This window comes from Dermacentor andersoni, chromosome 3 (genome assembly GCF_023375885.2).
Source record: "Dermacentor andersoni chromosome 3, qqDerAnde1_hic_scaffold, whole genome shotgun sequence".
NCBI lineage: Eukaryota > Metazoa > Arthropoda > Arachnida > Ixodida > Ixodidae > Dermacentor > Dermacentor andersoni.
The window spans coordinates 4,480,170-4,507,942 of record NC_092816.1 but is presented as its reverse complement, the minus strand read 5'-3'; the positions used below and the strand labels follow the sequence as shown (position 1 = coordinate 4,507,942).

Below are 27,773 nucleotides of genomic sequence, written 5' to 3'. Positions count from 1 at the left end.
GCAGTTCCATTCTTTAATGCTGACAGCTGCGGCTTGTGACACGTGATTGTAGGACCCAGGAAGCAGTTAAACGAGTGAACACAATCAGCAGCTGGATGGAGCAAGGTGATGGGGAAAAGCACGGGCCTCCCGCCATTATAGTTTTCTCACATCAGCTCCGCTATCCCTCTATTTTGACATTTTCATGTAACCCAGTTATAACAATGGAATTTTCGTGGCACTTGAATATAGTTATAAGTGGGCCCCAACTGTTATATATGAGGGAGCATGCGCAGAAAATGAAAAGCGGAAAAAATAGGTGCTCTAACAGCAAGTCATTTTTGCCAAGTACATGGTCAAGTGGAAAAACGCACATTACTAACACTACCTGCTCAGATACATGACATTGCTAGGTGCCAGCGTGATAGAAGGGGAACTAATGCATGAGCTACCCAGTTTTCTGATGAAATCTGCTTCTGTTATTTCCCATGTGAGCTGTAAGCTGCGTGCTGCTAAGCATCTCCGGGTTTGTCCAACATATTGACTGCAACATAACAGGAATCTGCTAAACCACATTTGTTGCGCATGTCACAAAACATTTTCTGTGGCCAACAGAGCAAAAACCCTGATGCGATATAGGCGCACTGACACGTCTATAGAACTTTGCCAGCTATTCTGGAGCTGAGAAAAGCACATTGATTCCTGCACGCTGCCCAATCTTTTTAGCCAATTGGAGACATCATGGACATATGGGAGCACTGCAAACCAGGGCCTTTTGTCAGGCTGGCACCATGACTGAGTGGGCTTATCATGTTTGGTGCGCTTAACGAGCGCTTAAGGGGGGAGGAGGGGATCAGAATTAACTTTTTTGTTTCTTGACAGAAAGGGCTGAAATTTGGCACACACGCTGCACATTGCAATAAAGAGACAATTCTAAAATTTCATTAGGATATCTTAATTAGTTTTTGTTTTATAAGAATTTATAAGTTCCTTGCTTGTGGAAAGCCTGGCACAGTAACGAAACATGATAGGGAGCTGGAAATACTTTGCATGTTTGCCCAGATGTCTAATCTACATCAAGACAGTGTTCGATTTTTTTTTTAGTGTGCTAATAATTTTTTGCTCAACATAACATGCACATGACTGTGCTTCACTGCATGGAGCCATGTAGTAATTGTGAAATAATTAAATAATGGAAAGATAAAGAAACATTTCAAGACTGTCTTTAAGTACAGCACAGCTTGTGGATCACAGCAAAACAAACTGGACCAAAATCAGTCAAGCCATTGTTGTGCTACGCCTTTCACGAGCGAGGTGATTGACAAAAAAAAATGCAATTGAGAAAACTGGCTGCAAAGTTTGCAAAGTTTTAAAAGCACTGCAAATTCATTAAAAAGCACCAGGGCTGTAATATTTTGAATCATTGCTGTCAGGCATCTTCTTACACCTTTGCCTCTTTATTTGGTGGGCTTTGGATGCCTTCTTCAGGCGTTCTTTATCCTTTTCTTGCGCCGTTTGGAGTAGTGCATGACCACCATTTTCACTGCCAGGCCGAGCCTGGTATCGCAGTGTACACCCACAGAACGCTGTTGGCATCTTGGGCAGAAAGCTTTAGCGATCAAAGAGTTCATCGCGGAAACAGGCATAATAATGAACTCGCAGTCACAAGGCCTAGATTTGTTCTTGGCATTGCTGCTTCCGCTCAGTCGCTGACACTGCGCGAAGGGAGTCGCGAACGCTGCATGCCTGCGCTTCTGCAGTCACCACTGACACAAAACGTGGCTCGAGGTGCGTTTGAATCGTGCGACGATTCGTCTGGTGAGCCTTGAGTCACCATACAGTATGTAGCTCGTCGACGGTTGGGGCTCACTCGCAGGCTGCGTGTCCCTGTCACACGATGCATCGGAAACGCACACCGTCTCTGCCGGCGATGGAGACCTTCGACCCGCGTCGCCTCCAACAACGCGATCTCGGTTGCTGACTCGCGCGGCCGTACGCACAGGTGCGAGAGCCTCCATTGGCACGTCTTCCGGTGGCTTAGTTATCAGTATCGATGTCACAGGGCGATTGTCGGCTTCGCCGCTGGAATAGCACGGTGCAAGATAACGCGGCACGTTATCCGCGTGTTCAGTCGGGTTCTCCGCTTCTCCCACTGGCCGCCGTCTTCTCGCCGTAGGAGGCTTGCGCTTCCGTTTTCCGAAGGCATGCTTCATTTAAAAGTTCTTTTCGAACGAGCGACGATCCATCGCTGACATGGGAGCTTTCATAAATGCGAATTCTGCGAGTGTCAAGCGAAGAACGACGCCGGCGTGGTTTTCAAAGCAGACAACTGCCGTCCGCTGTGGTTGCCAGCTTGCCCGATGCTGCAGCAACAACCAATGGCGAGACGCCTTTCAGTACGGCAACCAATCGGAGGCCCGCTTTCATCGCAGGGCCCGTGTGACCGCCTTTAGCAGACCCGCGCTTCTTTTGTGTTTGTGCGTTTGTTACAAGATGGCGACGACCGAAGAATTCAGAAACGGAATGGCGAAACTTCGAGCGTTCGAACGATACCATGATGGCGGCGTTCGGTGGCGGGAAAGACGAGTTAGGGCTCCGCGAACTGCGGTGATTTTACGCGATTTAAAGCTGTTTTCTCGCCCTACGCACTGATAAATTAATTTTTTTTGGGCACTTTTAGTGCGTTTTCAGTCAAACCATATTGATACAATGTAGATTAGGCATTGCAGATACCGAAACGCGTCGTTGCCAAAAATCGATCTTTTTTGCGATTTTCGCGATCTGATCCCCGCATCCCCCCTTAAGGGAACACTACAGCACCATTCACAACACTGTACAAGGCCATTTGGGCATCCATTGCCGGAATTGCAGCTGCGTGCCCCTCTTTGAAAGTATAGAAGTTTTGGCGAGACACGACTTATAGCTCACGTGGGAAATAATAGAAGCAGATTTCCTCAGAAAACTGGGTAGCTCGTGTATTAGTTCCCTTTCTATACCGCTGACACTTAGTGAAGTCATGCATCTGAACAGATAGTGTTAGTAATGTGCATTTTTTAATGTGACCATGGGTTTAGCAAATAAGACTTGCTGTTAGAGCACCCCTTTTGTCTGCTTTTCATTTTCTGTGCATGCCCCACATGATTTTGCCATGCCAATAAAATGGTGTTGGAAGTCAGCGCAGTGTCTGTTATCTCTCTCAGGCATTTGCGCTGTACGTCGTTTCTACTAGCCCAAGCCTCCACCGTAGTTGGTTTTGATAGAACAATGTATAACATGGAGTGGCCCCAAGGCCAGCTTTCTTTTTCTAGAGCATCTCAGCATGACCACAAGTGTCATGTCATACAGCCCATACCTGTGCAAGTTGTAGGCAAGATCAATGGCAATAAGCACGCCTGTGGGTGAGGGGTAGATGCTCATGTTGTCAGTTGTGTAGTCCAGGAACTTGGCTCGGGCATAACGTTCCACATCATGAGAGTCATAGTCGCCCCATCGTAGCTGCACATCAATCCAGTATTTCTGTGTTGTCGTGCCATCCATGGTGTCCCTATTGGGGGCAGAGAAATTGCTGGACTTGCATGCATGCACAAACACACCCACACATTGCTCGAAAGGAACAACCAAACGTACTGTAAACAGTATAGGTGCAACACTATTTGTAAATGACATGTTTCCTGAGAAGTAGAGATCCTGCTCTGTTGGTGGACAACAGTGACCATCACTTAGTGCAATGATGACAGACAATCCTTTTTCATGCACAAGGTTTCTAAGGGTCAAGATGGCACTAACAGTTGGTTCAGATGAAGACCTGATATAAATGGCAGATGCTACCAGTCCATTCCAAATGAAAGGTCATGAAAATGAAAGGCTTTTTTTCAATACAGCCAGAGACACTGACAGAGTGCAGAAATTTTCACTAGCCACCAAAGACACAATAGTCATCTTACATGATGCTGCTATTCAAAAAACAAACCTGCTGGCTTTAGAGCAGCTAATACAAGACACGCCATTGCAAAAATCTTGCCGCTAGCTCAGCATGCACGCATTTCCGCAGCAAAGTACACTGTATATGCACCACCAAAACAAAATTTTTGCAGCCAATAGTTCGTAATAGTCAGGTCGGTTAAAAAACTTTTGCAGCAATACTACAGGCAGATCCAACTAGGAAAAATCGTCTATTAGAGACGACAGATTTTTCTGACATGCCCGATAATTTAGACGCCTTCATGGCACCGCCATGTACCCGTAGTCTATGTACAAAAACCTCTGAAATGGTGGATGCAAAAAAAAAAAAAAAAAAAACCTTTGCCGTTCGATTTTCCAGACTTTTTGCCATGAGTGCTCGTCTAATATGGCATTATTCGAAGCTACCACTGCCTCCATTTTGATTATCTCGCAACCTCGAACTGTCACTCTTGCATGCAAGTCCTCTGGCAGTCGTAGCCACCACCGTGGCAACGCTAGACCTAGCTACTTCAAAGTTCGCTACTGAACTTCTTGCTGTTCGGTGGCGTGCTTTTCATTAAAACAATTCGCTGCTGTTAGCAATGGCACCGATTCCGCATTTGTAATCCTCGCCAATGGCTGCGTAGTTCAGAAAGCAAGGAGTGTTGCTAATGCCCGTTCCCAAAAGCTAGCTGCGCCTCAATACAGTAATGTTACACGGTGAAACATCGCTAAGTATTGCGGTGAAGCACACTAAGAGCAGCGGCAGTCTAACCAGGTTAGGATTTGGGGAAATTTTCGGAACAGAAAAAGATGGCATTCTGGAGCAGTTTAGGAACAGCCACAGCTGCATTTGGGAGCAGTTTCGGAAAGGAAAAGTTGGTCTTTCTGAAACAATTAGAGTAGTAAAGCAGTAATCTGTAGCCATTAAGCAAAGCTTGTTATTACTGTGCAATCAGTAAGTACTGCTCAACAGTAAAGCAAGACGCATAGCCAAACGCGACTAATTAAACATGCCTTCCCACAGATGGAATATCATGCAGAGTATGTTGCAAATATTTTTATTTGGGTAGCCAAGGAACGTAAGTTTATAAACAACAAAATTTTGTAGGCTAGCGAGAACAAACATACATGCCTGGGTGCCAGACATAAGATTACAAATGAGTTAGGACAATTTGCACCATCAGGCACAAGACAAAAGTGATGGCAAATGTCTTATCTACATTCCAAATGACAGATGAGCTTTGATATGCTTTATCCCACTTGACATAATCTGTATTATGCCGAATGACAATGCTCTGAAGCTCCACAGGAGACTACGTGTCTATGAACGGCTCCAAGATGAGATGCCTTCGTATGGTTGCAAGGATGGTGATGGTAGTGGAGAACGCTGTACCATCCTGCACACTCGTTTTCATTGTGAGGTGGTTTGTCAGCTTCCCGTGTGTTGTGTGGCTTTTGTGAACAGATACAAATCAATTCGGTGTAAAACAGCAACTTTTGTTGCCGATACCCGACCGACCTTTCGAAGCACTCCCTTTTACTTGCCACAGGCACATCCGAAACAACTTTGAAACAATTGTAAGGCATATCGGTCGTCACAATACAACAGGAGACGGCGGGTGCACGTGTATAATTAAGGAATACATACTGTGTCCTGTGACAATTGCCTCTTCCCACTCTTGGTATGCTTCACCGCGTAACATTGCTGTACAGAGGCGAAGCTCACTTTTAGTATGCTTCACCTCAATGCTTCACATATACAGTCGCCGACTGATTTTCCGGACTCCAAAAATTCAGACATGCCCGATTATTCAAACAGCTTCGCAGCACCGCCATTCACCCCATAGACCATAATGTATAACAACTGCCGAAAGTTCGGACACCTTGCAACCTCTCGTCTGATTTTTCGGACACTCCTTGAGCCAACTCGATCGAGAGCACCATGCACCAACTCTGACCGGTGCATGGTTCGACTTGCTGAACGCCATTTTTGTTTTGAACGGAGCCTCCTTGCTGCCCCACGAAGTGGTGCTACTGGAAATCCCCGCTCATCATCGTTTCTTCCTGGTTCGATAGAGTGGCTCTACAGCAGTTCCGGTTTCAGCTTAGTAAGCCGTGTCAAGACAATCCAGCAGCTGATTTCTTTGTTTGTTCGTGCACAACGCTGTGAGTAGGCCACGTTTTTCGTTTGTGTGACTGGTGTTTGCTTTGTGTGCTGTGTCGAGGTTCTGGTGTTCCGACGCGGCATACGAAAACATCACGTCAAGTGTCTAATGCCGCCAACAGTGCATGCGCAGACTGCGCTGGGGAATGCCGGCAAGCGGGTGCCGGGAGGCCCAAGATTTATCGCCTTCTGATGTGCTCCCTACTGATGCGGAAAATGTTCTGCCGAGACGTGCGCAGTGGTTACATTGCGATTCCGGACACCGTCTCATTTGACAGTTTCACAGGTGCTGACACTGCTGTACTGACATGTGCAGAACTCGACGACGGCGAGATCATTCGTCAGGCTTCTGCTGCACCGCCGGACGATGACTCCGAGTCGAAAGATGACGCACCATGTGCTAAGCTGTTGTCACATGCGGAACGTGTACAAGCAGGGACTGTGCTTTCAGTCGCCTATAGTGACCCTACGACCCTCTCCGAGATTCAGGCCTATCTGATTGCGTGTAAACGGAACAGCGTGCAACGGCGCATTCACGATTTCTTCAGGCCTGATGCCGAGCCCAAATAAGTGCGTGGAAATAAAGGATTTCACTTTTTTTTTTCTTAATCTGCTTTTTCGGACACCTGTTTATTCGGATATTTCCGCAGTCCCCGTGAGGTCCGAATAAACGGTCGGCGACTGCACTTCACTGCGTAACATAGCTGTACAGAGGCGAAGCTGAATTTCGGAAACTAGCATATGCAACGTGCCCCGCTTTCCGGCACGTTGCCAATCAATCAATAGTCGCTGGGTAAGTTTCGTTAACTGGATTCATTAAGAGAAACACAACTCAATAGTGGCAAGGTAGGCTACATCAGAGAAAACAAGTCCTTGCTTTTTGAAGTCCATAGCACCTTTCATCATCCTTGTTTTTCCGCGCTGCCCTGTTATGTGCTAAACTCCATAGCATCTCTAGAGCCGCTATTTCCACCACACCCCCAAGGTTAGAGTTCCGATTACTACCAAGCTCCAAACACACAAAGGCACTTGGAGGGCAGTCTACACGCGCACTCAAGTTACAGGCAGCTCTGTTCCAAGCTGCCTCCCCTTGGAACTGTGACTCGTGGGTCGATCCATCTGCTGAGTGTTGTGCAGTGAAGCCATAACTTATTGATCACTGATCGCACATTACTTAAACGTCCTTAACCCTTTGACTGGCATTTTCTTTTTGCCCATACTACTTCAGTAGACATTTTCTTCTACAGAGAAACTGTTTCTTCGTCGTCGCTTTTTTCCAATGCAGAATTTATCAGTAGTTTACAAATCCCTTCGTCTGTCGAAGTACAGATGGCTGTCCTTCTGAGACAGGGTGACAGAAAACCGAGACATTTGCTCCCGTGCTGTAAGAAATTTATCTGCAAGTTACATCTGTTTACCGTCTCTCTATAAATAGTACAGAGGCATGCAATATTCATTTTTGCACAAGTTGCTTCTTGAGAGGCAGGAAATGCACTGAAAAGACAAAATTAGTATACAGTCGAATCTCGCTAAATGTATTTGCGCCCCGGGGCGCAGGGAAAGCATGCATTGTCATGGAAATTCGTTGTCAAGATATCAAATACAGTGAAACCTCGTTAAACCGTAGTTGGCCGGAGCTCGGGAAAGGTACGTACTAAACGGTAGTACTGTTTAACCGAATAGCATGAGATCGCCCACTTACCTGTCGAAAACGGAACTCATAGAGAGTGCGATAAAAGGGGAAGAAACATGCAGCATTTATTCACTTCGCGCTACAAAAGCGTTATTTTCGTTTGATGCCGCGGTGGCCTAACATGACGACGACAGCGGCCTCAAACTTACTGAAGCTGCGTGCCAGCTTTTCAGCCAGCCCCCTCTTCTCGGCAAACACTCGCATGGCAGATTCCTCGTTGGCGTTACGTATTCACCGTGCACGTGCGCAGTAGTGCTGCAGAAGTCCCGGGGGCGCCTTTTTCATTGCCGGGTGCCGGATTTTGGAACAATTTTCATTTGGAATAGAGTTACGTTATCGCGCCCCTATTGTCGTCGCGACGATTGCATTCATGAGGCTGACGTAACACGCAGCTTATGCCACTGTCGGACCTGAATCGCCCGTGCTATCGTTTTCTGTGTCGTCCTCGTCACTGTCGCTAGTCGACACTTCGGGAACAACACAGGCAACGATGGCGAAAAGTCGAACCTCGTAGCCGACATATTTTCGCGGTCGCAGCAGCGCTGCCGAGCAACTTCTTCGCATTCCAAATGCCACACACTGCAGTCAACAGCAGATCCCTGTTGCATGTCAGCGCCGACTTCGTGTCACGTTCTATAGCACGGACGATGTCTAATTTTTCTTCTATGCTGAGCACCCGGCGTCTTTTTTATCCAAGCTTCGGAACGACGAGAGTCCTCGCTTGCACGACGCCATAATGCTCTCCGGCACCACGTCAAAATGATGTTGATGTTGATGTGGCTTCACGCACAAACGCACAGGGCGCTTGGAGGCCGTTGTTCCGATCTCTGAGGCGTGTTGTTCTGCCGGGCCACCCGATGGAGACGGCGCAGCGCCGTGTTTGCGCGACGAAAAGTTGAAACGCTACGTTTTAACCGACGCGTACGCAATAAGCTGGTACGGTTTATGCGGATACGAAACACATTACGTTCAATGGCCGCTGAGTCGGGTATTTGACTTTACTACTTTTAAAACGAAACTACTGTTTAAGCGGGTACGGTTTAACGAGGTTTTACTGTACATAAGTGACACGTGATCTGCTAATGCAAAAAAGAAAAAGAAAAAAAAAACAAGTTTTAATGCCACAAATTGGTTAGTTTGGCCTGTTTGCACTACTTGGCACGCAATGGCACAAAGTGACTCTCACATTCCCCTAGCAGAGCCATTGCTTCATCATTGTCATGGGTACCAATGCAGTGCTTGATCATATAGAAGAATGCATCTGTGACCTGTGATGTGGTTGGTGGTGCGGGCTCATGTTGTGCAGCTGCTTCGCCTTCGTCCGATGAAACGCACCAATCTGGGACGCTTCTAAGGATTTGTTTATCGGTCACTTCCTTGTGCACCATCAAGTAAGAGTCAGGTTAGAAGTATTTGTAGGTATGCACGTTGGCAGGCACATTTCCTGTTTCTAGCAGGGCTGCCCACACAGCTGTCACTTCATCGGATGGTGACTCACGGTAGTCAAAGGGTTCATTATATACACATGCACCCGCATCCTCCTGTCACATCATGAGCGCTGGCAGGGCTTCAGAGCTGTTTGGACGTACCTGTGGCTATTTGAGCCCTTAGGAGCAGTAAAAAGCTTGCATTCATTTTTTTGGGGACCGCCCCATTTCTCAGACATTTTTGTGGTCCAGGCGCCCGAAAAATCAGACGCTGACTGTAGAACTATCGTGCCAACATATGGTACATAAAAGCAGGACCCAAGTCAGCATGTTTCACAGATATCTTTGCAATGTCCATGTGCCATCCAGTAAGGTTTCTGCAAGCTATTTAAGGGGGGACATGGGTTGTGGAGATTATTACCTGCATCTTATGGCCAAATCTGATGAAAATATACAAGCTTACTTAGTTTTTCGTGCTGATTTCAAATATGCAATAATCTTTCTTGTAGGTTCATTAGTTCAGGAGATTGACGGTGCTGCCACTCTATTGTTTCCGGAGACAATGAAAAAAAAACTGCTGAGCAGAAATTGAATATCATTGCATAGCTAGATACTATAATGTGCAATAACTGCAATGCTGCAAAAAAGTTTTCAAATGAAATTTTAATTAGCCATTCTGCAGGTGATCAAAATTCTTTCCTTGACCTAAGGCTACCACACCAAAAGAAAATTCATAAAATGGAAATATACATACGCACAAATTTGAAATTCTGCTCTCAGCACTTTGTAATACGTAGATTAGGCTTTCTGCTAAAGAAAGAATTAGTGCTCTAGCTGTTCTAGATCATGAGATATCACTTCGACAGTCTAGTGAAGTGACCCAAAAACATGTTTTGAGAAAAGTGAGAAAACGTGCAAAACCCTACTTTATTTACAAATTTACAGCTGTAACAGCTCAGTAGGCACCAGGCATGTAGTCCTGCTGACTCCCAGCTCCGGTGTGCCGCTTTTTGAGGGACTGGCGCAATTCAAATATGCAATAATCTTTCTTGTAGGTTCATTAGTTCAGGAGATTGACGGTGCTGCCACTCTATTGTTTCCGGAGACAATGGAAACAAAACTGCTGAGCAGAAATTGAATATTATTGCATAGCTAGATACTATAATGTGCAATAACTGCAATGCTGCAAAAAGTTTTCAAATGAAATTTTAATTAGCCATTCTGCAGGTGATCAAAATTCTTTCCTTGACCTAAGGCTACCACACCAAAAGAAAATTCATAAAATGGAAATATACATACGCACAAATTTGAAATTCTGCTCTCAGCACTTTGTAATACGTAGATTAGGCTTTCTGCTAAAGAAAGAATTAGTGCTCTAGCTGTTCTAGATCATGAGATATCACTTCGACAGTCTAGTGAAGTGACCCAAAAACATGTTTTGAGAAAAGTGAGAAAACGTGCAAAACCCTACTTTATTTACAAATTTACAGCTGTAACAGCTCAGTAGGCACCAGGCATGTAGTCCTGCTGACTCCCAGCTCCGGTGTGCCGCTTTTTGAGGGACTGGCGCAAATTTTGTGATGCTTTGCATTTCTTGGCTGATGCTGTCATTTGACGCCTATATTTCTCGGCCATGAGGGTGCGACTTTGCTCGCTCGGATTTAGACATAGTTCTTTCATTATGTCCTTTGAGGCCCTTGCCCTTGCACACAGCGATGTTCCCAGTATGACCCACGTTCAGTTCGACGTAAAGTTCGCGAACCGACCGCGCGCAGTCGCTCGTCAGATTACGCGACGCGCGATCGGCCGCTGGCGTCAACTTCGTCTTCACGTAGCTCTGGCACGTTTTCGTGTGAAGAGCCCGACGGCTGATGCCCATCAACGAGACAAACGTCATTGAGCGCGGTCTGTCGGTTCTCCGCTGCCTGCATGGCACGCGTAGCCAAAACGTTCACAGCAAAGGGTTTCATTCGTTCAGCACTGTGAACGCGCGGCGAGCTCCACACCGACGCAATCTCTCCACAATTTGCGCACATAAAACGCAGCTTCACAGCGAGTCCATATTCCCGCTCGTCTCGGACGATTTATAAGGCACCACTGCAGATGTTGCAGTTCGCAAATGTTAATAATGTGTTCACGGCACTCAAATCCACAATCGTAAACGTAGTCCCATCAGGCGGGCGAAGTGCATCGTCGGTGCTGTCACCCACACTCGCGTTTCCTCTCCGTCGCTGGAGCGGAAGACAACTCCGATAGCTTTGCTTTGGCTTTCGCTTCCTCCTCCTCCCGCTTGGAGGGTTGCCGGTAGATCGTATCTTGCCGTACGCGAGCGCTGGGTCGAAGGGTCAACGGCTGGCGGACTTGTCACAGTATCCGCAGCAGCCGATGCGGTCGTTAGGCCTGCCGTTGCTGCATCGACGATTTCGGCATCGGTCGCTGAGGTTGTGGCGTCCTGAGCGTTTTGCAGTGTTGAGCAGCGTTTTTTGAAGTTTTCGATGAGTGTCCGTCCCACTTTTTGCGCACCAAACTTGTGCCGCGTTCGAAATTTGCGTTCCGTTTCAGATATCGCGTTGACACTGGGGCAAGATGGCGCATCTCAGTGCGCGGCTCCAAGCGCGGAGCAGACGATGGCCATGCAGTTCCGCCAATCGGGAGGCAAGCTCAAGTCACGTGCACCGAGTGATGAATAGGAGGGCGTTCTAGTACCTTTCTTTGCCGCGCATTTTATAAGTGGCCAATGGCTGAATGGGGCCCGTTCTGGCGGGAATTTGAAGGGAAAAGTCGGCTCTTTCAAATGAGACCAAGATGTCCGCGCTAGCACACGTGGAAGAGCAGGCGCGCGTTTCGGAAAATATGCCGTTTCAGCGCAAGTTCCGCCTGAAATTCAGCTAGTACATGTCGTATAAGGCGTCACTGCGGCTAAAATACTGATGTTATTGGTATGAAATTAACAATATAGATGCAATAATAGCTGTACATTCCAAAAATGCAAGAAAAAAAATCGAGTTTTTTTCGCGATTTTTGGTCGCCACAACCCGTGTCCCCCCTTAATGTGAAAGTTAAGCTCGGTGGCCAAGTTTTACAGATACTGCATACAAGATAATGCGTGAACACTGCAATTGCGTCTACATAGGTGAAATGGGAACTTTCACGTGGAGGCTAAAAGATGTGAACAAGCATCAAATGCGATAAATGACCACATGCACACATGTGACTACTGCACAGGCTGGGACAACGGCTGGAAGTGCTCATAAGTCAACTGACATCTCACAAGCTTAACAAGGCCCTGCAAACATTCCATTGGTCCACTTGTGTTCACTATGGCATGATGGGTGACTAAGATATGTACCCTTTGCTCACTTACTTTGAGTCAGCCAGAAGAGATGGCCGGGAGACATTCCACTTGTAAGTGGCAAAGAGCAACACATCAGCACAAGAGCTGTTCATCTTGTAGGATTTCCGTGGGTGGATTGTTTCCTTCTGTACGGTCTCAATTTCCAAGGCGTCTAGCTCTTGGTCGAAGACCTGCAGGCAGCATTAAAGCTAGCAACACCACCACAGACTAGTGCGCCATACATTACAACTATGAAGTGTGGCATTCATGATATTCGTGCCAACTCAGATGCATGCAATCACAATAAAAAGTCATATTTACTCAATAACAACATGCACCTTATTTTGTGCAAGATATGAAATTCCAGGCAAGCAGGAATTTATTAGCAAGATCTCACACAGCTAAGATGATTAAGAATTACCCTGCAGCACATGAAAATGTTAATTCAGACACTGCGGGAATGGCCCTGGACGATTAGAATTAGCAATAGGTAAAAGCCATTGATGGTGAATCAAATGGAGAGCTTTAACCACATAAAAGCCTTGCAACAGAACTTGACGTGGACAGGAGCTGCTCAGCATTGACCTCAATTACCATTCTGATTCATCAGTATAAAGAACGTCCATGACATGCAGCTTTGTCCACTGTCTCTCTCAAACTTATCCAAAGCTCCCTCTAGGCACAAAAGTGGTTGCCCAATCAACATCTTTCTTCCAGGCTCCTCTCTGAGTATGCTTGACTGCGCTGCTAATGGAAGGGAAGAAAGGAAAGTGTGGGATTTGCTACCAAAATGCATACGTTTTGTTTATTTAAAACACCACAATAGCCAATGTGTCAACTGTAAAGTAACAGTACCCAAAAGGCTACACATTATTTCAGGGCACCAAAAAAAGAGAGAGAGAGAGAACAGCCCTGTTGCAACCTTTACTGTCATTTTTTCAAAGTTTTGACTCATTCGGGTTTCCCAGGGAGCGGAGGGCCGCACAGTCAAGAAGCATGCCTTTTGGCTGTGCATGTGCGGCCTTTCCGCTCCCCGGAAAACATTTCATTAAACTTCAGTTGTGAGTGAGTGCCTGTCCTGTCTACTGCGTTTCTTCCCGCCTGTATTTTCGCTCAACGACGCTACATGACTAAGCCTTTGCTGCACCAAACACAAGGTGTTATGAAATCAAATGTAAGAGCAGCAAAAACTGTGTTGTTCTGTAGCTTGTGTAAAAAGCTGGTGTCTTAATATTTAAGCATGTCAGGTAATGGCACTAGTGGATCATGTCCTAAAACTAAAGCAGGGTGTAAAGGTGTGTGTTGTTTATATCCATTGTGCCAAAGTTTTGATCTGTATGTTTCGATGTGTACATGTCAGTAAAGTGTGCATAACTGTTATTGGCTCTTGAAACTTCTAGCATGATGGTGGGTCTTCTTTTGCAAGTAAAAAATAGTGTGTGAGGTGTGTGTGCCTTATCTTTAGTCAGCATAACACTTCTTTGCCAAGTGTTCGCTAAGAGGCATACTGTGGTAATTGAATACTTGTTTCCCATTTTTTTTTTTTCTGCCTCCACACCGATGTGTTCTTGTGTCTCAGAACCATCTGTGTAATTTTTATATTTGTGCTGACGAGCGCGGAAGTCCTGTATGTGTGCTTGTGGGGTGTCTCTTCTTTAGATGTGTCAATATGCAAACACACTTTGCAAGGTAACACCACAGGGGCAATCACAGTAGGTTTTAAGGTACCTGGAGGACCTCACGAGGAATATCATAATCTCGACAGTATTCCTCATATTGTAGAACAAGCGGCCTAATCATGTTCGGTTTATTTGTATAGTGTAAGCGTGAGTTGCATTGTGTGACAATGTTGTAGCATATGCGTTGTAGTGATGACTGAATTCTGAGTATATAGGAAAAAGTGAGCAATGCTCTGCGCTGCTGTAAGGGAGGCTCATTACAGTAAAAATGTACAAAATTTGGGCAGGAGATGTTCTGTAAGTGCCACTTGCCAGTCATAGTCCAAGATTATGTACGAGGTCAAGTCATCGGATGTAGAACTGTCTGGTTGACCCATAAACTAGGACACTGTAAGCTACAAGGGCATGCACAACAGACCAGTAAATATGTAAGACGCTGTACACACCAGCCATAAAGTTGCACATTCTTTGTTAAGGCAACTTTAGCATGCAACAGCTATGCTCACAGTATTGCCCTCATATGCTTGTGTGGGCCTTTATGGAATGCAGAGCAGCTGACCTCAGTGTCCCCCCACATCTGAATGCACCGCAGCAACAAATTACGACAAAAGAAAGGAGCACAGACAGACCTGGCACAAGTCCATGACAATACTCTCATGGATTTTCTGCCACAGGTGAGCTCGGAATATTTGGATGAGCGAGATCTTGAGCGTGGGGATCTTGCCGTGCATGAAGATGCCAGTTAGGTCCAACTGCACCTGGAAGCCCACATACACCTGCGATGCAGAATGTGGCACATTAAAAAATTAGAGCCGGTAATTATTGAGGCACATTTCTGGAAAATGAATTTGTATCTCTCACCCAAAAATACTGCAACTGAATAAAATTTTCTTTTGATGCGAAAGTGTCAAATGTTCTATTGAGTGGAAAAGCCGGCCTATTTTTTAAAATTTGAAAATCTGAAGTGCGGGGGTCTGACTTACAAGGACAAAAGCTTTCTGTTCCCCCACCACCCGCGGCGGTGGTGGCAGCGCGGGAGAGGTGTAAATCGCTCATGATTGGAGGGCTCGTGAGAGCTTTCAAGTTTCCCACTGCTGGGACGCGAACCTGAGATTGGGCGAAGCGCAACGCTCCTCAAAGACGCTGGGGAGCCCGCGACTCCCATTGGCTGCTGAGTGCGAGGACGTAGTGGTCTCCTGCATAATGCGTCCGGCAGTCGTCTGCTTCGGCTCCTTCATCGCAGGTGCCCTTTGTGTGTTGCGTCTACCGTTGCAGCCGTTCGCACATTCTCCAAGTTTCTACCGTCCTTACGAGATGATTTTCAACCGTCTTTACGAGACCGTTATTGCATTTAGCCTGCTGATTGTTGTGCGGTCGGGCACGATGCGCCCAAAGAAACTCAAGGCACGACACGCATTTGGTGCAAGGGAGCGGTCTATGAAGCTCGCCCGCATGGCGAAGCTAGCCGCTTGCCCGCGCGCTGACGATGATCGCACCAATGGTTCCTGTGGGGCAGCTTCTGCTTCATTTACGCAAGAGCGTGGTTGCATCGACGCTTCTAAAAACTCCTGCTCCACCGACGCATGAATTTGTTGTGACGGGTGCGACTGGTGTTTCATGCTCATCGACAGCGGCTTCCACATCCTCTCTTTCATCTGCATCGGACAGTGTGATCATGTCGTCTACTGTGCACTTGAAAGCACGTTTCGTGACATGTGAGGAGAAAGAGGTGGCGGATAAAAAATGTGCTGCTGTGCAACGAGGACTTGGCGTTATGTCAGCAACGGAGCGAAAATTTCAAGCAATGGAGTGCGATCCTGAAGCTGCCACCGCCTAAGGTGAAGGTGAAAAATTTCCCCTTGTGCAAATGGATGCCTTAGGCGACCTGCTATCCAGGAACCCGTGCCAGCAGTGCTTCGTGACTGGGATGAAGGTTCAAAGAGGCACCCAACTTGGACTTGCAACAAAGCTTGAGCTGCTATGTTTACATTGTGGAGCAGTTGCAAGCTCGTGGAGTTCTGCTCGTCAGGATGACTCAATGGCCTTAAACGTGAATATAAGAGCCATTACGGCAACAAAACAGAGAAGGGACAGACACCCTCAATGACTTTTGCACAGAAGCATTTGAAAAAATTCAGGGAACTGCAGACACAGTGCATTGACAAATTCTATGCAGAAACTGCTTCTGCTGTGAAAACCACCTGCACGGAAATGGATCCATATTTCAGCAGCGGTATCACAGTAAACTTTGATGGAACATGGCACAAGCGTGGCCACATGCCCCACATTCGAGTTGGTGCAATAATTGAATATGACACAGGCCTCATCGTGGACGCCATTGTTTTATCGAACCAGTGCCTTGGTTGCTAGTAGGACCAACGCCTGGAGACCCAGGCTGTACCCTACGCATCTACAAAATTTGTCCGAACCGTTTCAGGGGCCCTTTAATTATACATGTGCGCGCCTGCTGTCTCCTGTCACAGTAAGAGCACCGGTACGCCTAATAAATGTACTGGCAGACCTTCAGAGCTACTTTGAACATGCCTGTGAGCCCTTGGGGTAAGTAAAAGGCATGCATTCATTTTTTCGAACTGCCCGACTTTGCTGCCATTTTCGCGGGCTCTAGGAAGTCTGAAAAATCGGATGTCGACTGTAATCAGTAAGGCACGATTTTTTAAATAAATATAGACTCACAGGTTTGGCAAAGCTGTACAAATAATATGGTAGGAGCTTGCAAACATGTTCATTGTAGTCATTTCGTCAACTTTGTTAAACAACAGGCAAAAGAAACTGAGCAATGAGCTCCAGATATGCCGGTATATGCTGGCGCCATCTTTGTCTTGACGCCCTGGTTGCCCGCACTATTTTTTTCACCACCACTGCATGAAGACACTAAATTAGAATAACAAGTTTCGGATAAAAATAAATTGCTTTAAAGATTTTGCGTAATCTTCCTAATTTCTTAGAAACTTTTATTTGCAAGAAAACTCATAAGCACTGTTTCAAAAAATTTAAGCTTTAACATTCTAAAAGAAAGGGATAAGATGAATGAATGACATCACCATTGTCAAAATAGCAGAAGCTTGGTTGGTTAGCAAGATGGACTCAGGGCAAGACAGAGCCCTTTCTTTAAATTTCCTTGCTGAAAAATTTTAGCAGACCACTGAATTTAATGTTGGTTATCAGGATTTTATCAATCAAATTTTGATTAAATATTACAAATCACAGACAATATGTACTTAAAAAATAAGTTTGTTTTGCCCGCAGAAATTTATTCAGATACACAATCAAAAAAACGTCTGGAAATCTGATGAGCGGTAACACAGATATAGCTGGAACAAGCAGCCTCACCAGCCAAAAAAGTCATTTTGAGAAAATGAGCTTTGAAAGTTTTGAGCACATACAGTCGAACACGGATAATCGAACTCGAAGGGGATCGCAAATTAATTTGATATATTAAAAATTCAATATCCCTGACACTTTACACAAGGCCCCGACACTTTACCTGTGGCGGACGATCACCTACCAATCGGCGCATTCACGAATGACAATTCCGCACACAAGTTGCAACATAATGGTTTATTTGCGTGAAAAAAAAAAAAGATCTCTCTCATGTTGGTCTGCTTCTTCGCCTTGGAAATGAAATTAAAGACGCTGACCTCGATCTTATTGAGGCTGTTCAGGCGCGACAGCCCGGTTCCTTCCATGTCGCCGCAAGAACAGCGAATCAAGCTGAACGCTTCCGCCACTTCAGCGGCGGAGTATGAGCACGTAGCCGCCCCCTCGTTCGGACGATCTTCGTCGCCACTCGAGCTGTCAGCCTGGGTCCCTGCGACTGCAGCTGCAATGTTCTCGTCAGCGAGGCTCACAACAGCCTGAACATTGCTGTCAACGTTCACAAAATCGTCAGCAGACACTTCGGCTGCAATGGCAGCCGGCAAAAGGCATGACAACTCGCGAAACGTGTCGTCCATGCACTCGCCGCCGCCTTCACAGGTTTCGGAAAGTTTGGCCGTCACGAGGCCTGCTTTCCGGAAGCAGTTGGCGACGGTATTCAGCTTCATGTCTCTCCAGGCGCCCGTCATCATTTGAATGGCCCCCAGCAGGTCAACCTTAAGCTCAGTGCCCATGTGGAGGTTCACCAAAAGTCTATCAATGGGTCACCTCCTGTAACTGACCTTGAACGACTTAATGATGCCCTGGTCGAGTGGCTGCAACTTCGCTGTCCTGTTCGCAGGCAGAAACTTGAGCTCGATGTTTTCGAGCTCACAGGTGGTATGAGGGGCCGAGCAGTTATCGACGAGAAGGCAAGCGTGACGCCCCGACTTGCCCAGTTCGGCGTCCCATGCTTGCAGTCATTCTGTAAACAGCTGACACGTTATTCACGCCTTTTTATTGAAGGCGTAGCAGACGGGGAGCTGCTTACAGTTTTTGAAACAGCGCGGTGCCCTTGCTTTGCCGATAACAAATGGCCGGAGCTTTCGAGAGCCATCCATGTTAGCTGAGAGCAGAATGTTCACGCGGACTTTGCTCATCTCGCCCCTGTGACATGTGCTGCTCCGGACCTCGAGTGTCTTGCTGATCAGCATCTGCCAAAACAACCCGGTCTCGTCGGCATTGAAGATTTCTGCGGGAGAAAACTTCGCGCAAATTTCTGGCTATCCTTCGAAATCCACTGCTGGATATCCTGGCTGATGACGGCTCCGCTTTCGCCAGAAATGGTTTTGCCAACTATCTTATGGCGGTTCCTAAACCTGTGCAGCCACCGTGTTGTCAGCGAAGTTGTCTTCACCGAGAGCAGCGGCAAACCACTTGGCCTTAGCCATTAGCATTCGGCCATCCACCAGAACGTTCTTAGCCTGAACCTCTAAAAACCACGCGTAGAGAGCCTTTTCAACTTTCTTGTGGGCAGGAGCCCACACACGACAAGCTTCTGACATTAGTTGCTCCACTGCTTTTGATTTTATATCCACCTTGTTTTTTAACAAGGTGCTTAGAGTGCTCCAAGGAATCCCGAAGTCGTCTGCCACCATTGAACTTTTCTCGCCCGCCTCAACGCGCTGAATGGCTTTCAGCTTTGTCGCAACGTTCAGGTTCTAGCACTTCTTGACGCGGCTTGCGGCCATTGCTTCCGCGTCAGCCTACCACGATCCAGTCACACGTCGTGAGATGCATGTAAAACAATAATGCACACGAAACACAAGAAAGCGCACAAAACACAAGAACATCAACAGCCTCCACCAACAAAGCACTCGCGATGGATACCTCCGAGGGCGACAGCAATGTACGAAAGGCGTGAGCTGTGGTTGGCTGAGCAAAACTTGCGAAAAAGCAATGACAAAAAAAAAAAAGAAAAGGGCAAAAGGAGGAGGTCGCCAGCGTCGTTGTTCCTGCTACCCTTTCCGAGCCGATCACTATGGTTACGCGGGGGAAGAATGAGAGACCCAGGGAGAGAGAGAGAGACAGAGAGAAAAAAAGCTGTTCCGCAAGTCGGAGAATGTGTGCAGCGGGAGTACAGTCCGAGTCTCCCTCCCTCTTGCTCTCACATTTTCCGAGCCTTTCAGGTTTCAGTGGTGGCACAGAGCTCGCGGGTGCAGCGAGAGCCGAGCTCGCGCAGCGTTCTATATATCCAATGGCGGGTAAAAAATACCGTTCTATATAAACGTACAAATTTCTATGCTTTTACACAGAATTTTCAAGGGGATAATTTACGAGTTCAATACAGACAATAATTAGATATATGTGGGTTTGATATATCCATGTTCGACTGTATATTGGTCTAAAATGACACTGTAGCCTAACTGGAGATGTCCTTAGGCACTCTCTTCGCTTCTTGGCCTTTTTCAAGTGCAGAGAATCTTTCTCGGCTGCCTGTTGAATGGCCAGATGTTAGCCCCCCTGATGAGCTCTTGGGTGGCCCTGCGGCAGCCAGCATTATACCTTAAAACTGCCTCATGCAGTGCTGTCTCCACAGCAATCAGCGACGCATGCTGCTCTTTGGGCATCAGGGACCACGCGAGCGGCGAGCTTCATAGAATGAAGAAGCTTCCTTGCACCGAATGCGTGTAGCATCTTGAGTTTCTTTGGGCGCATCGTGACCGACCACACAACAATCGGCAGGCTAAACACAACAACAGTCTCGTAAAGACGGTTGAAAATCATCTAATACGCCTGATAGAGATGTGTATTGGTATACCTTCAAAGCTATTTTGGACAAGCCTGTGGTGATTTGAGCCCTTGAGGGCAGAAAAAGGCATGCATTTGTTTTTTCGGACGTTCTTGCGGCCCCCACCAGGGAGTCCGAAAAATTGGACATTGATTGTATTGCAGTGCACGTAAACTATAGGCAGACTTCGAGTAGCATGCAAAAAATGTGTACATACATTGGCACGGTTAATGGTAGGTGACCACCAGAGAGTGAAGCGCCGGTTGGGGATCTGGTTCAGTCCAGAACGTTGCGCATTAGTCAGCTTCTTGTACTTCATAGATTCTTCAAACCCGCTGGCCTTTTCCCTGGAGGCAAGACCAACAATCGGTTTCATTTGGGGGGTGCAAACACAACAAGTTTCTGCAAAGAAATAAATTATACTTGGAAGAACTTTCTGTGGGCCTAGTTGGTGCTTATTTGGCAAATATTTTTAAAGCGCAAACAAGAGACGCGGCACAAAAGGAAGGTCATATGCACCTGTCCTGTCTATGATCTTCCTTTTGTGCCATGTTTCTTGTTTGCGGCTTAAAAATATTTGTCACGTAAATTGTACAGTGTGAATACAAATTTTCAAGAGTGGTCAAATGCCCAATTTGGTTGCCATTACTCAAAAGTTAAAAAAAAAAAACACATGGGCCATGCTGCATGCATGCTCTATGCACTCATAAATACCAGAAATCAAAACCAGCAGTTACATTTAGGTGACGCTGATGCAGTCAGCAGGTTACCTCTTAAGGAGGGGCGCAGCTTTCGCATTGGAAGAATGGCCAGAAAATCGATTTTTTGAAAATCACATTTTCAGTTTCTATAACTCCTTTTCTATATGATTCTGAATTATCATCACTGTAAAACACGTAGAAGTGCCATAAAAAATTTGTTTTATCAGCCAAAGTGACAAAAAATTACGTGGAAATCAAGAAAGAACAGCATTTTTCAAGCAACAATATCTCCGGAACGGCACAACCGAGCGCCGCCATCTTGGTCTTATCGGAAACCGAATTTATCTATCTTCAAATTTGCCACTTCAGCTACCTGCTCCATACAGGAACAGGCACACAAAAAGCAAATGATTGAAGGTCGTGCTGGAGTCTGCAATTGGCCGTGCCCACCATGTGATTCCAGCCCAGTTCACCAGTGGTCTGGCACTCGCGTTGCCTGCTCAGCTCTTTGCACCTCGCGAGTCTGGAAGTCTCCAATCGCCGTAATCTCGATGCATCAAAACGGGCGCTACGCGCACATTGCAGTAGCGTGACCGATTCCTACACTTGTGGACATCTCAGACCCGCGGCTAAGCATACCGAGCATCGGCAATGCGGACATCGGGATGAAGATTCGCACGCAGAATCCTTGGACACACGGCTAAGCCTTTCAGCACTCGCTGTTTTGGAATTCGTGACTAAGCACATTGCACATACAATTCTCAGACCTGCGGCTAAGCATTTTACGCATAGGAGTCTCCGACTCGATGATCAAGCACATTGCGCGCCGACATCTTGAACCCTCGCTTAAGCATTTCGTGCATCGGCACTTCCAACTGTACGACTAAGTACATAGAGCGTCGACTCCTTGAGCTCGCGTCTAGGCATTTTGCACGTTGTCACCTCGGACTGCACGACTAAGCATGTCGAGTGTCGACTCCTTAAGCTCGCGGCTAGTAATTTCATGCGCTGGCACCTCGGAATGCGCGATGAGGCACATCAAGTGTCGACTCTTCGAGCCCGTGATTAGGCATTTCGCACATCGGCACCTTGGACTGCGCAGCTAGGTACTTCGCGCTTTGGCACCTCGAGACTGCGCGACTCAGCACATCAAGTGTCGATTCCTCGAGCCCTTGACTAGGCATTTCACGCTTCGGCCCCTCGGACTGCGCGACTCAGCACACCAAGTGTCGATTCCTCGAGCCATCGTGTAGGCATTTCACGCTTCAGAACCTCAGACTGCGCGACTAAGCACATCAAGTGTCGATTCCTCGAGCCTTAGACTAGGCATTTTATGCTTCGGCACCTCGGACTGCACAGCTAGGTACTTTGTGCGACAGCACCTCAAACTGCGCAACTAAGCACATCGAGCGTCAGCCATCAGTAAGCCAGAAAATCATCTCGTGTGCACAAAATCAAAGGGTAAAGACCCAAAAAACCACCCATAAACAAAGACTGCAAAAACTACAATCCTGGTGAATTTTGAGAGATGTGAAATGCTCCAAAAACTTTGAGAGACGTTTTCTCAGACGTGTGTTTTGGGCATTCTGCATTGTCTGTGGAAAGGGTAGCATGGGAATGCCTGAACCAATTTTGATCCTGTTTGTTTTTATGTATTCCCTGAAGTGTACTTGAGGATATGACGGTCTTCAATATCTTGCTAAGGGCTTAGTTTTTCTTCTGCATGCTAATTTGTGAATGACAAGTTCTGGTACAATTAGTGAAGGTGAACTTGAAAGTTGGACTTGAAATCTGCAGTTGACTATTTGACACGAGAACTTCTGCTCCGCCGATGTCACATTGCCATCACCACCACACGCGGGCGTAATGTCACCGTCGGCCATTCGTGGTCGTGCTGTGACTATTGCTCACGGACGCACCTTCATCATCGCTCATGGTCGCGTCGTAAGCACCGCACGTGGGCGCGCTTTCCCAGTCATCTACGAGCGCCGGTTGTACCTCGTCAACCAGCTCGGCGGCATCCACTTCTATGAGTAGTTTCCTCCCCCTTTTCCACGCCTTTCATGGTCTTCCGTACACGTGGGCCGTTCGGAATGTCGTTCCTTTGGGGCTCATCACAGAAAAGGTGCATAAGCTGCCACAATCGTCAATCACATTGATCGGAACGCGCAGCTCACCGCTGCGCAAATGCGTGTGAGGAAGGTTCGTCAGCAATTCAAATCTACATGTCATATGTAAAGGCATATGGCACAAAAAGATAGGAAGAGAACGAAGTGCGCGGATCGGTCTGAACGGCACCAGCCCTCGAGGTGTGTGACCCGAGCTGTGACCGGGAGAGAACCAGCGCTCAGCTGGCATGATCGATGTGGCTCTGGGCCAAGAAAGTTGGAGTGTCAGCTTCATACTGGCGAAGAGAGCCATGGATGTTCGGTCAAGTCCGTGACGTTGGCGATCCAGGGTGTGGCCGTCGACCTCGGCGTTGTTCGAGCGAGGCTCCTTGGACCTGCTGCAGCCTCTCACAGTGGTGCCAGCACTCTAGGAAGGATCCCCCTTCTGAGGCAGACCAGCACGTATGATAGTCCCCGGGGCGTCTCGTCGGCACTCGAAGTAGCGGCGGAACCCGGCGTAAGGCCTGGCCAGGGAGGCTGGAGTGCAACGTCACCGACAGAGTTCAGCCCACCGACATCCGAGACGGCTGAGCTGGCCGGCCGATACCAAGGCAGCAAAGCTTCCAGAGTCGGCGGGAGCACCAACTATGAGCAAGAGATGACGCGCATCGGACTTGGAGATACGTGCGATGACAGAACTTTGTAAGAGCATTCCTTCTTGTTAGTGCGCAGCCATAGGCTAGGGTTGCCAGACTTCAGCGTAGAACGCGCTAAGGACTAACGTGGCCGGCAATAAGGACATGTTTAGTCACTGTTAATTAGGTGGCTTAGGTGCTGGCATCTCTTCATGCTGTTTTAGTTACCCGAGTTCTGCTTTGAGTTTTTGAGTTTGGGTAAATTAAAATCTTTATTGCTGTGCTGCCCTGCCTCTCCTGACTCCATCTCTCCCATCATCCGCGACACTACAACAGCCGATAGGAGCACGCCCTGTGCCCCACGCGACTGTTATGCCCAATCGCAATGCCGTATTTGCCTTCATTTTGCTTGCGTTTGCAGGTTTATTTTTCAGTGGAGAAATGCGATGCTCCGGCTATCTTAAGCTCTGACTTCTCTTTACGATGATACCAAGATGGTGGCGCTGCGTCAACGGATAGCCGGGCGCGATTCGCAGTACGACAGGACCTTCCAAAGCCCCAATCTTTCGCAATTTTTTATGCTAGCACTCCACAAATGTGCTGTTTTCTTGATTTCTACAGCGTATTTTGTTATAATATTTCGCCACGAAGTAAATAAAGGTCCATGGATCGCAAAAAAAATTAATCAGAAAATAGAAAATTTTGACAATTTGACCACTTCAATTGCCGCGTCCCCCCTTAGAAGCTTGAGTCAGACTGTAGAAGCTGAATATTTAAAGTATTCAACCTTTTAATATGCTGACTAATGTTTTCATCTACAGTGGTTGTGGCAAACAGTATACTGTTTTGTTTTGACTCTGTGCAAGTGTCGGCCACGTGCTTTCACAGCTGCAAGGTTGTTGTTCACGATTGCGCCGGTAGCGGCTGCAGTTTGTTCCTCAGCGTATTGCTGCAAGCAGTAGCTTCGTTCTGATACGGTGCGTGTGTCAGCCGCGAGCCTTTAAAATGGTGTAGTTGTCATTCATGACTGCATCGATAGCGGTTTCGTCCACAGTTGCAGTAAACGCTACTTTCATTCCAACTCTGTGTCGACCGCATACCTTCAAAAACACAAGGTCGGCATTCATGAGCACGTCAATAGCAGCCGCAGTTCCATTCACAATGGTTGTGGCAAACAGCACTTTTGTTTTGTCTCAGTGCCAAGCTGTTGAGGATGAAGAGCTCCGGCTACATTGCGATGCATGGACTGTCTGTTGGTACCAGCTCCTTGGCATAAATATCATCTAGATGCGCACGTTAGTGAAAACCATGTCTCAGATGAAAGCATGCCCCGTGGCTGCACTGCTTAGAAAGTCGCAAGACCTTCGTCGCTGCAAGCGCTAATAAGAGGTGATGAAAACGGTGGCTTCTGCACTGCTTTTGTGCAAAATAAAACAGGATTTGCAATCCATTCAGTAAATACAGTGAAACCTCGACATCTTTCAAACGGGGTCGAACATAAATGGATACATCGAACTCCGCCACCTCAGACCATTTGCACTCTGTTGACAGATGGCAAGCTTTCCCGCAACACCCTCGAAGACAGCAGTGGCGCGATAGGTGTTCCTGACTGCTGCGCACTATGGCTGCATACGTTGATCGCATGCACAGCGCCATCTGAACGTAGCGGCTTATACAAGTGGCAGCTTGGCTAGCTTGACAACGTCAACGCTGCATTGCTCTTGTCGCACTGACTCCTCCTCGGTGTCGCACTCCGAGCCTCATAAGTAATGGCAGTTTGCACCTACAACGACGCGCGACAGGGCGCCCTCACTAAGCTCACTCATAGAGACCCTGGCAGATGCCACTTCATACTTTGTTATTGACAGTGTTTCAAAATGCTTTGATTTACAGGAGTGGAGATTGCAGACGAAGTAGCAGCCAAACGAAGGCGCTGCTGAGGTTGGTTCTGCATGCGTTGATATCGCCTCGTTCCCGACTTCAAGTGAGACTGTAGCTGCTTTGGCCCTTCCACCCTGCTATTGCAGTGCAATAGAAGGCACCGGCCTATTGCTTGTGGATTGTTCAGACCATGTTCAGGATGCCGTGGTTAAGGGGGGACGCGGGGATCAGATCGCGAAAATCGCAAAAAAGATAGATTTTTGGTAACGACGCGTTTCGGTATCTGCAATGCCTAATCTACATTGTATCAATATGGTTTGACTGAAAACGCACTAAAAGTGCCCGAAAAAAATTAATTTATCAGTGCGTAGGGCGAGAAAACAGCTTTAAATCGCGTAAAATCACCGCAGTTCGCGGAGCCCTAACTCGTCTTTCCCGCCACCGAACGCCGCCATCTTGGTATCGTTCGAACGCTCGAAGTTTCGCCATTCCGTTTCTGAATTCTTCGATCGTCGCCATCTTGTAACAAACGCACAAACACAAAAGAAGCGCGGGTCTGCTAAAGGCGGTCACACGGGCCCTGCGATGAAAGCGGGCCTCCGATTGGTTGCCGTACTGAAAGGCGTCTCGCCATTGGTTGCTGCTGCAGCAGCGGGCAAGCTGGCAACCACAGCGGACGGCAGTTGTCTGCTTTGAAAACCACGCCGGCGTCGTTCTTCGCTTGACACTCGCAGAATTCGGATTTATGAAAGCTCCCAGGTCAGTGATGGATCGTCGCTCGTTCGAAAAGAACTTTTAAATGAAGCATGCCTTCGGAAAACGGAAGCGCAAGCCTCCTACGGCGAGAAAAAGACGGCGGCCAGCGGGAGAAGCGGAGAACCCGACTGAAAACGCGGATAACGTGCCGCATTATCTTGCACCGTGCTATTCCAGCAGCGAAGCCAGCAGAGACGGTGTGCGTTTCCGATGCATCGTGCGACAGGGACACGCAGCCTGCGAGTGAGCCCCAACCGTCGACGAGCTACATACTGTATGGTGACTCAAGGCTCACCAGACGAATCGTCGCACGATTCAGACGCACCTCGAGCCGCGTTTTGTGTCAGCGGTGACTGCAGAAGCGCAGGCATGCAGCGTTCGCGACTCCCTTCGCGCAGTGTCAGCGACTGAGCGGAAGCAGCAATGCCAAGAACAAATTTAGGCCCCTTGTGACTGCGAGTTCATTATTATGCCTGTTTCCGCGATAAACTCTTTGATCGCTAAAGCTCTGTGCCCAAGATGCCAACAGCGTTCTGTGGGTGTACACTGCGATACCAGGCTCGGCCTGGCAGTGAAAATGGTGGTCATGCACTACTCCAAACGGCGCAAGAAAAGGATAAAGAACGCCTGAAGAAGGCATCCAAAGCCCACCAAATAAAGAGGCAAAGGTGTAAGAAGATGCCTGACAGCAATGATTCAAAAATATTACAGCCCTGGTGCTTTTTAATAAATTTGCAGTGCTTTTAAAACTTTGCAAACTTTGCAGCCAGTTTTCTCAATTGCATTTTTTTTGTCAATCACCTCGCTCGTGGAAAGCGTAGCACAACAATGGCTTGACTGATTTTGGTCCAGTTTGTTTTGCTGTGATCCACAAGCTGTGCTGTACTTAAAGACAGTCTTGAAATATTTCTTTATCTTTCCATTATTTAATTATTTCACAATTACTGCATGGCTCCATGCAGTGAAGCACAGTCATGTGCATGTTATGTTGAGCAAAAAATTATTAGTGCACTAAAAAAAAAATCGAACACTGTCTTGATGTAGATTAGACATCTGGGCAAACATGCAAAGTATTTCCAGCTCCCTATCATGTTTCGTTATTGTGCCAGGCTTTCCACAAGCAAGGAACTTATAAATTCTTATAAAACAAACTAATTAAGATATCCTAATGAAATTTTAGAATTGTCTCTTTATTGCAATGTGCAGTGTGTGTGCCAAATTTCAGCCCTTTCTGTCAAGAAACAAAAAAGTTAATTCTGATCCCCTCCTCCCCCCTTAAGCACACGGCTGGCAATAAGAAGCAGG

The 27,773-nt window shown here is 47.2% G+C and overlaps 1 protein-coding gene across 1 annotated transcript in view; it reads right to left on the bottom strand.

Moving 5' to 3' along the window:
* Positions 1–27,773, bottom strand: part of Prp8 (pre-mRNA processing factor 8) — a 297,334-nt gene that overhangs the window by 61,571 nt on the left and 207,990 nt on the right. Inside the window, exons 25-28 of the mRNA XM_050169409.2 lie at positions 20,605–20,734; positions 14,851–14,997; positions 12,573–12,733; positions 3,332–3,523 (exon numbers count right to left, since the gene is read on the bottom strand). Of these exons, the coding sequence (XP_050025366.1) occupies positions 3,332–3,523; positions 12,573–12,733; positions 14,851–14,997; positions 20,605–20,734 (630 nt within the window). The remainder of the gene's footprint in view (positions 1–3,331; positions 3,524–12,572; positions 12,734–14,850; positions 14,998–20,604; positions 20,735–27,773) is intronic.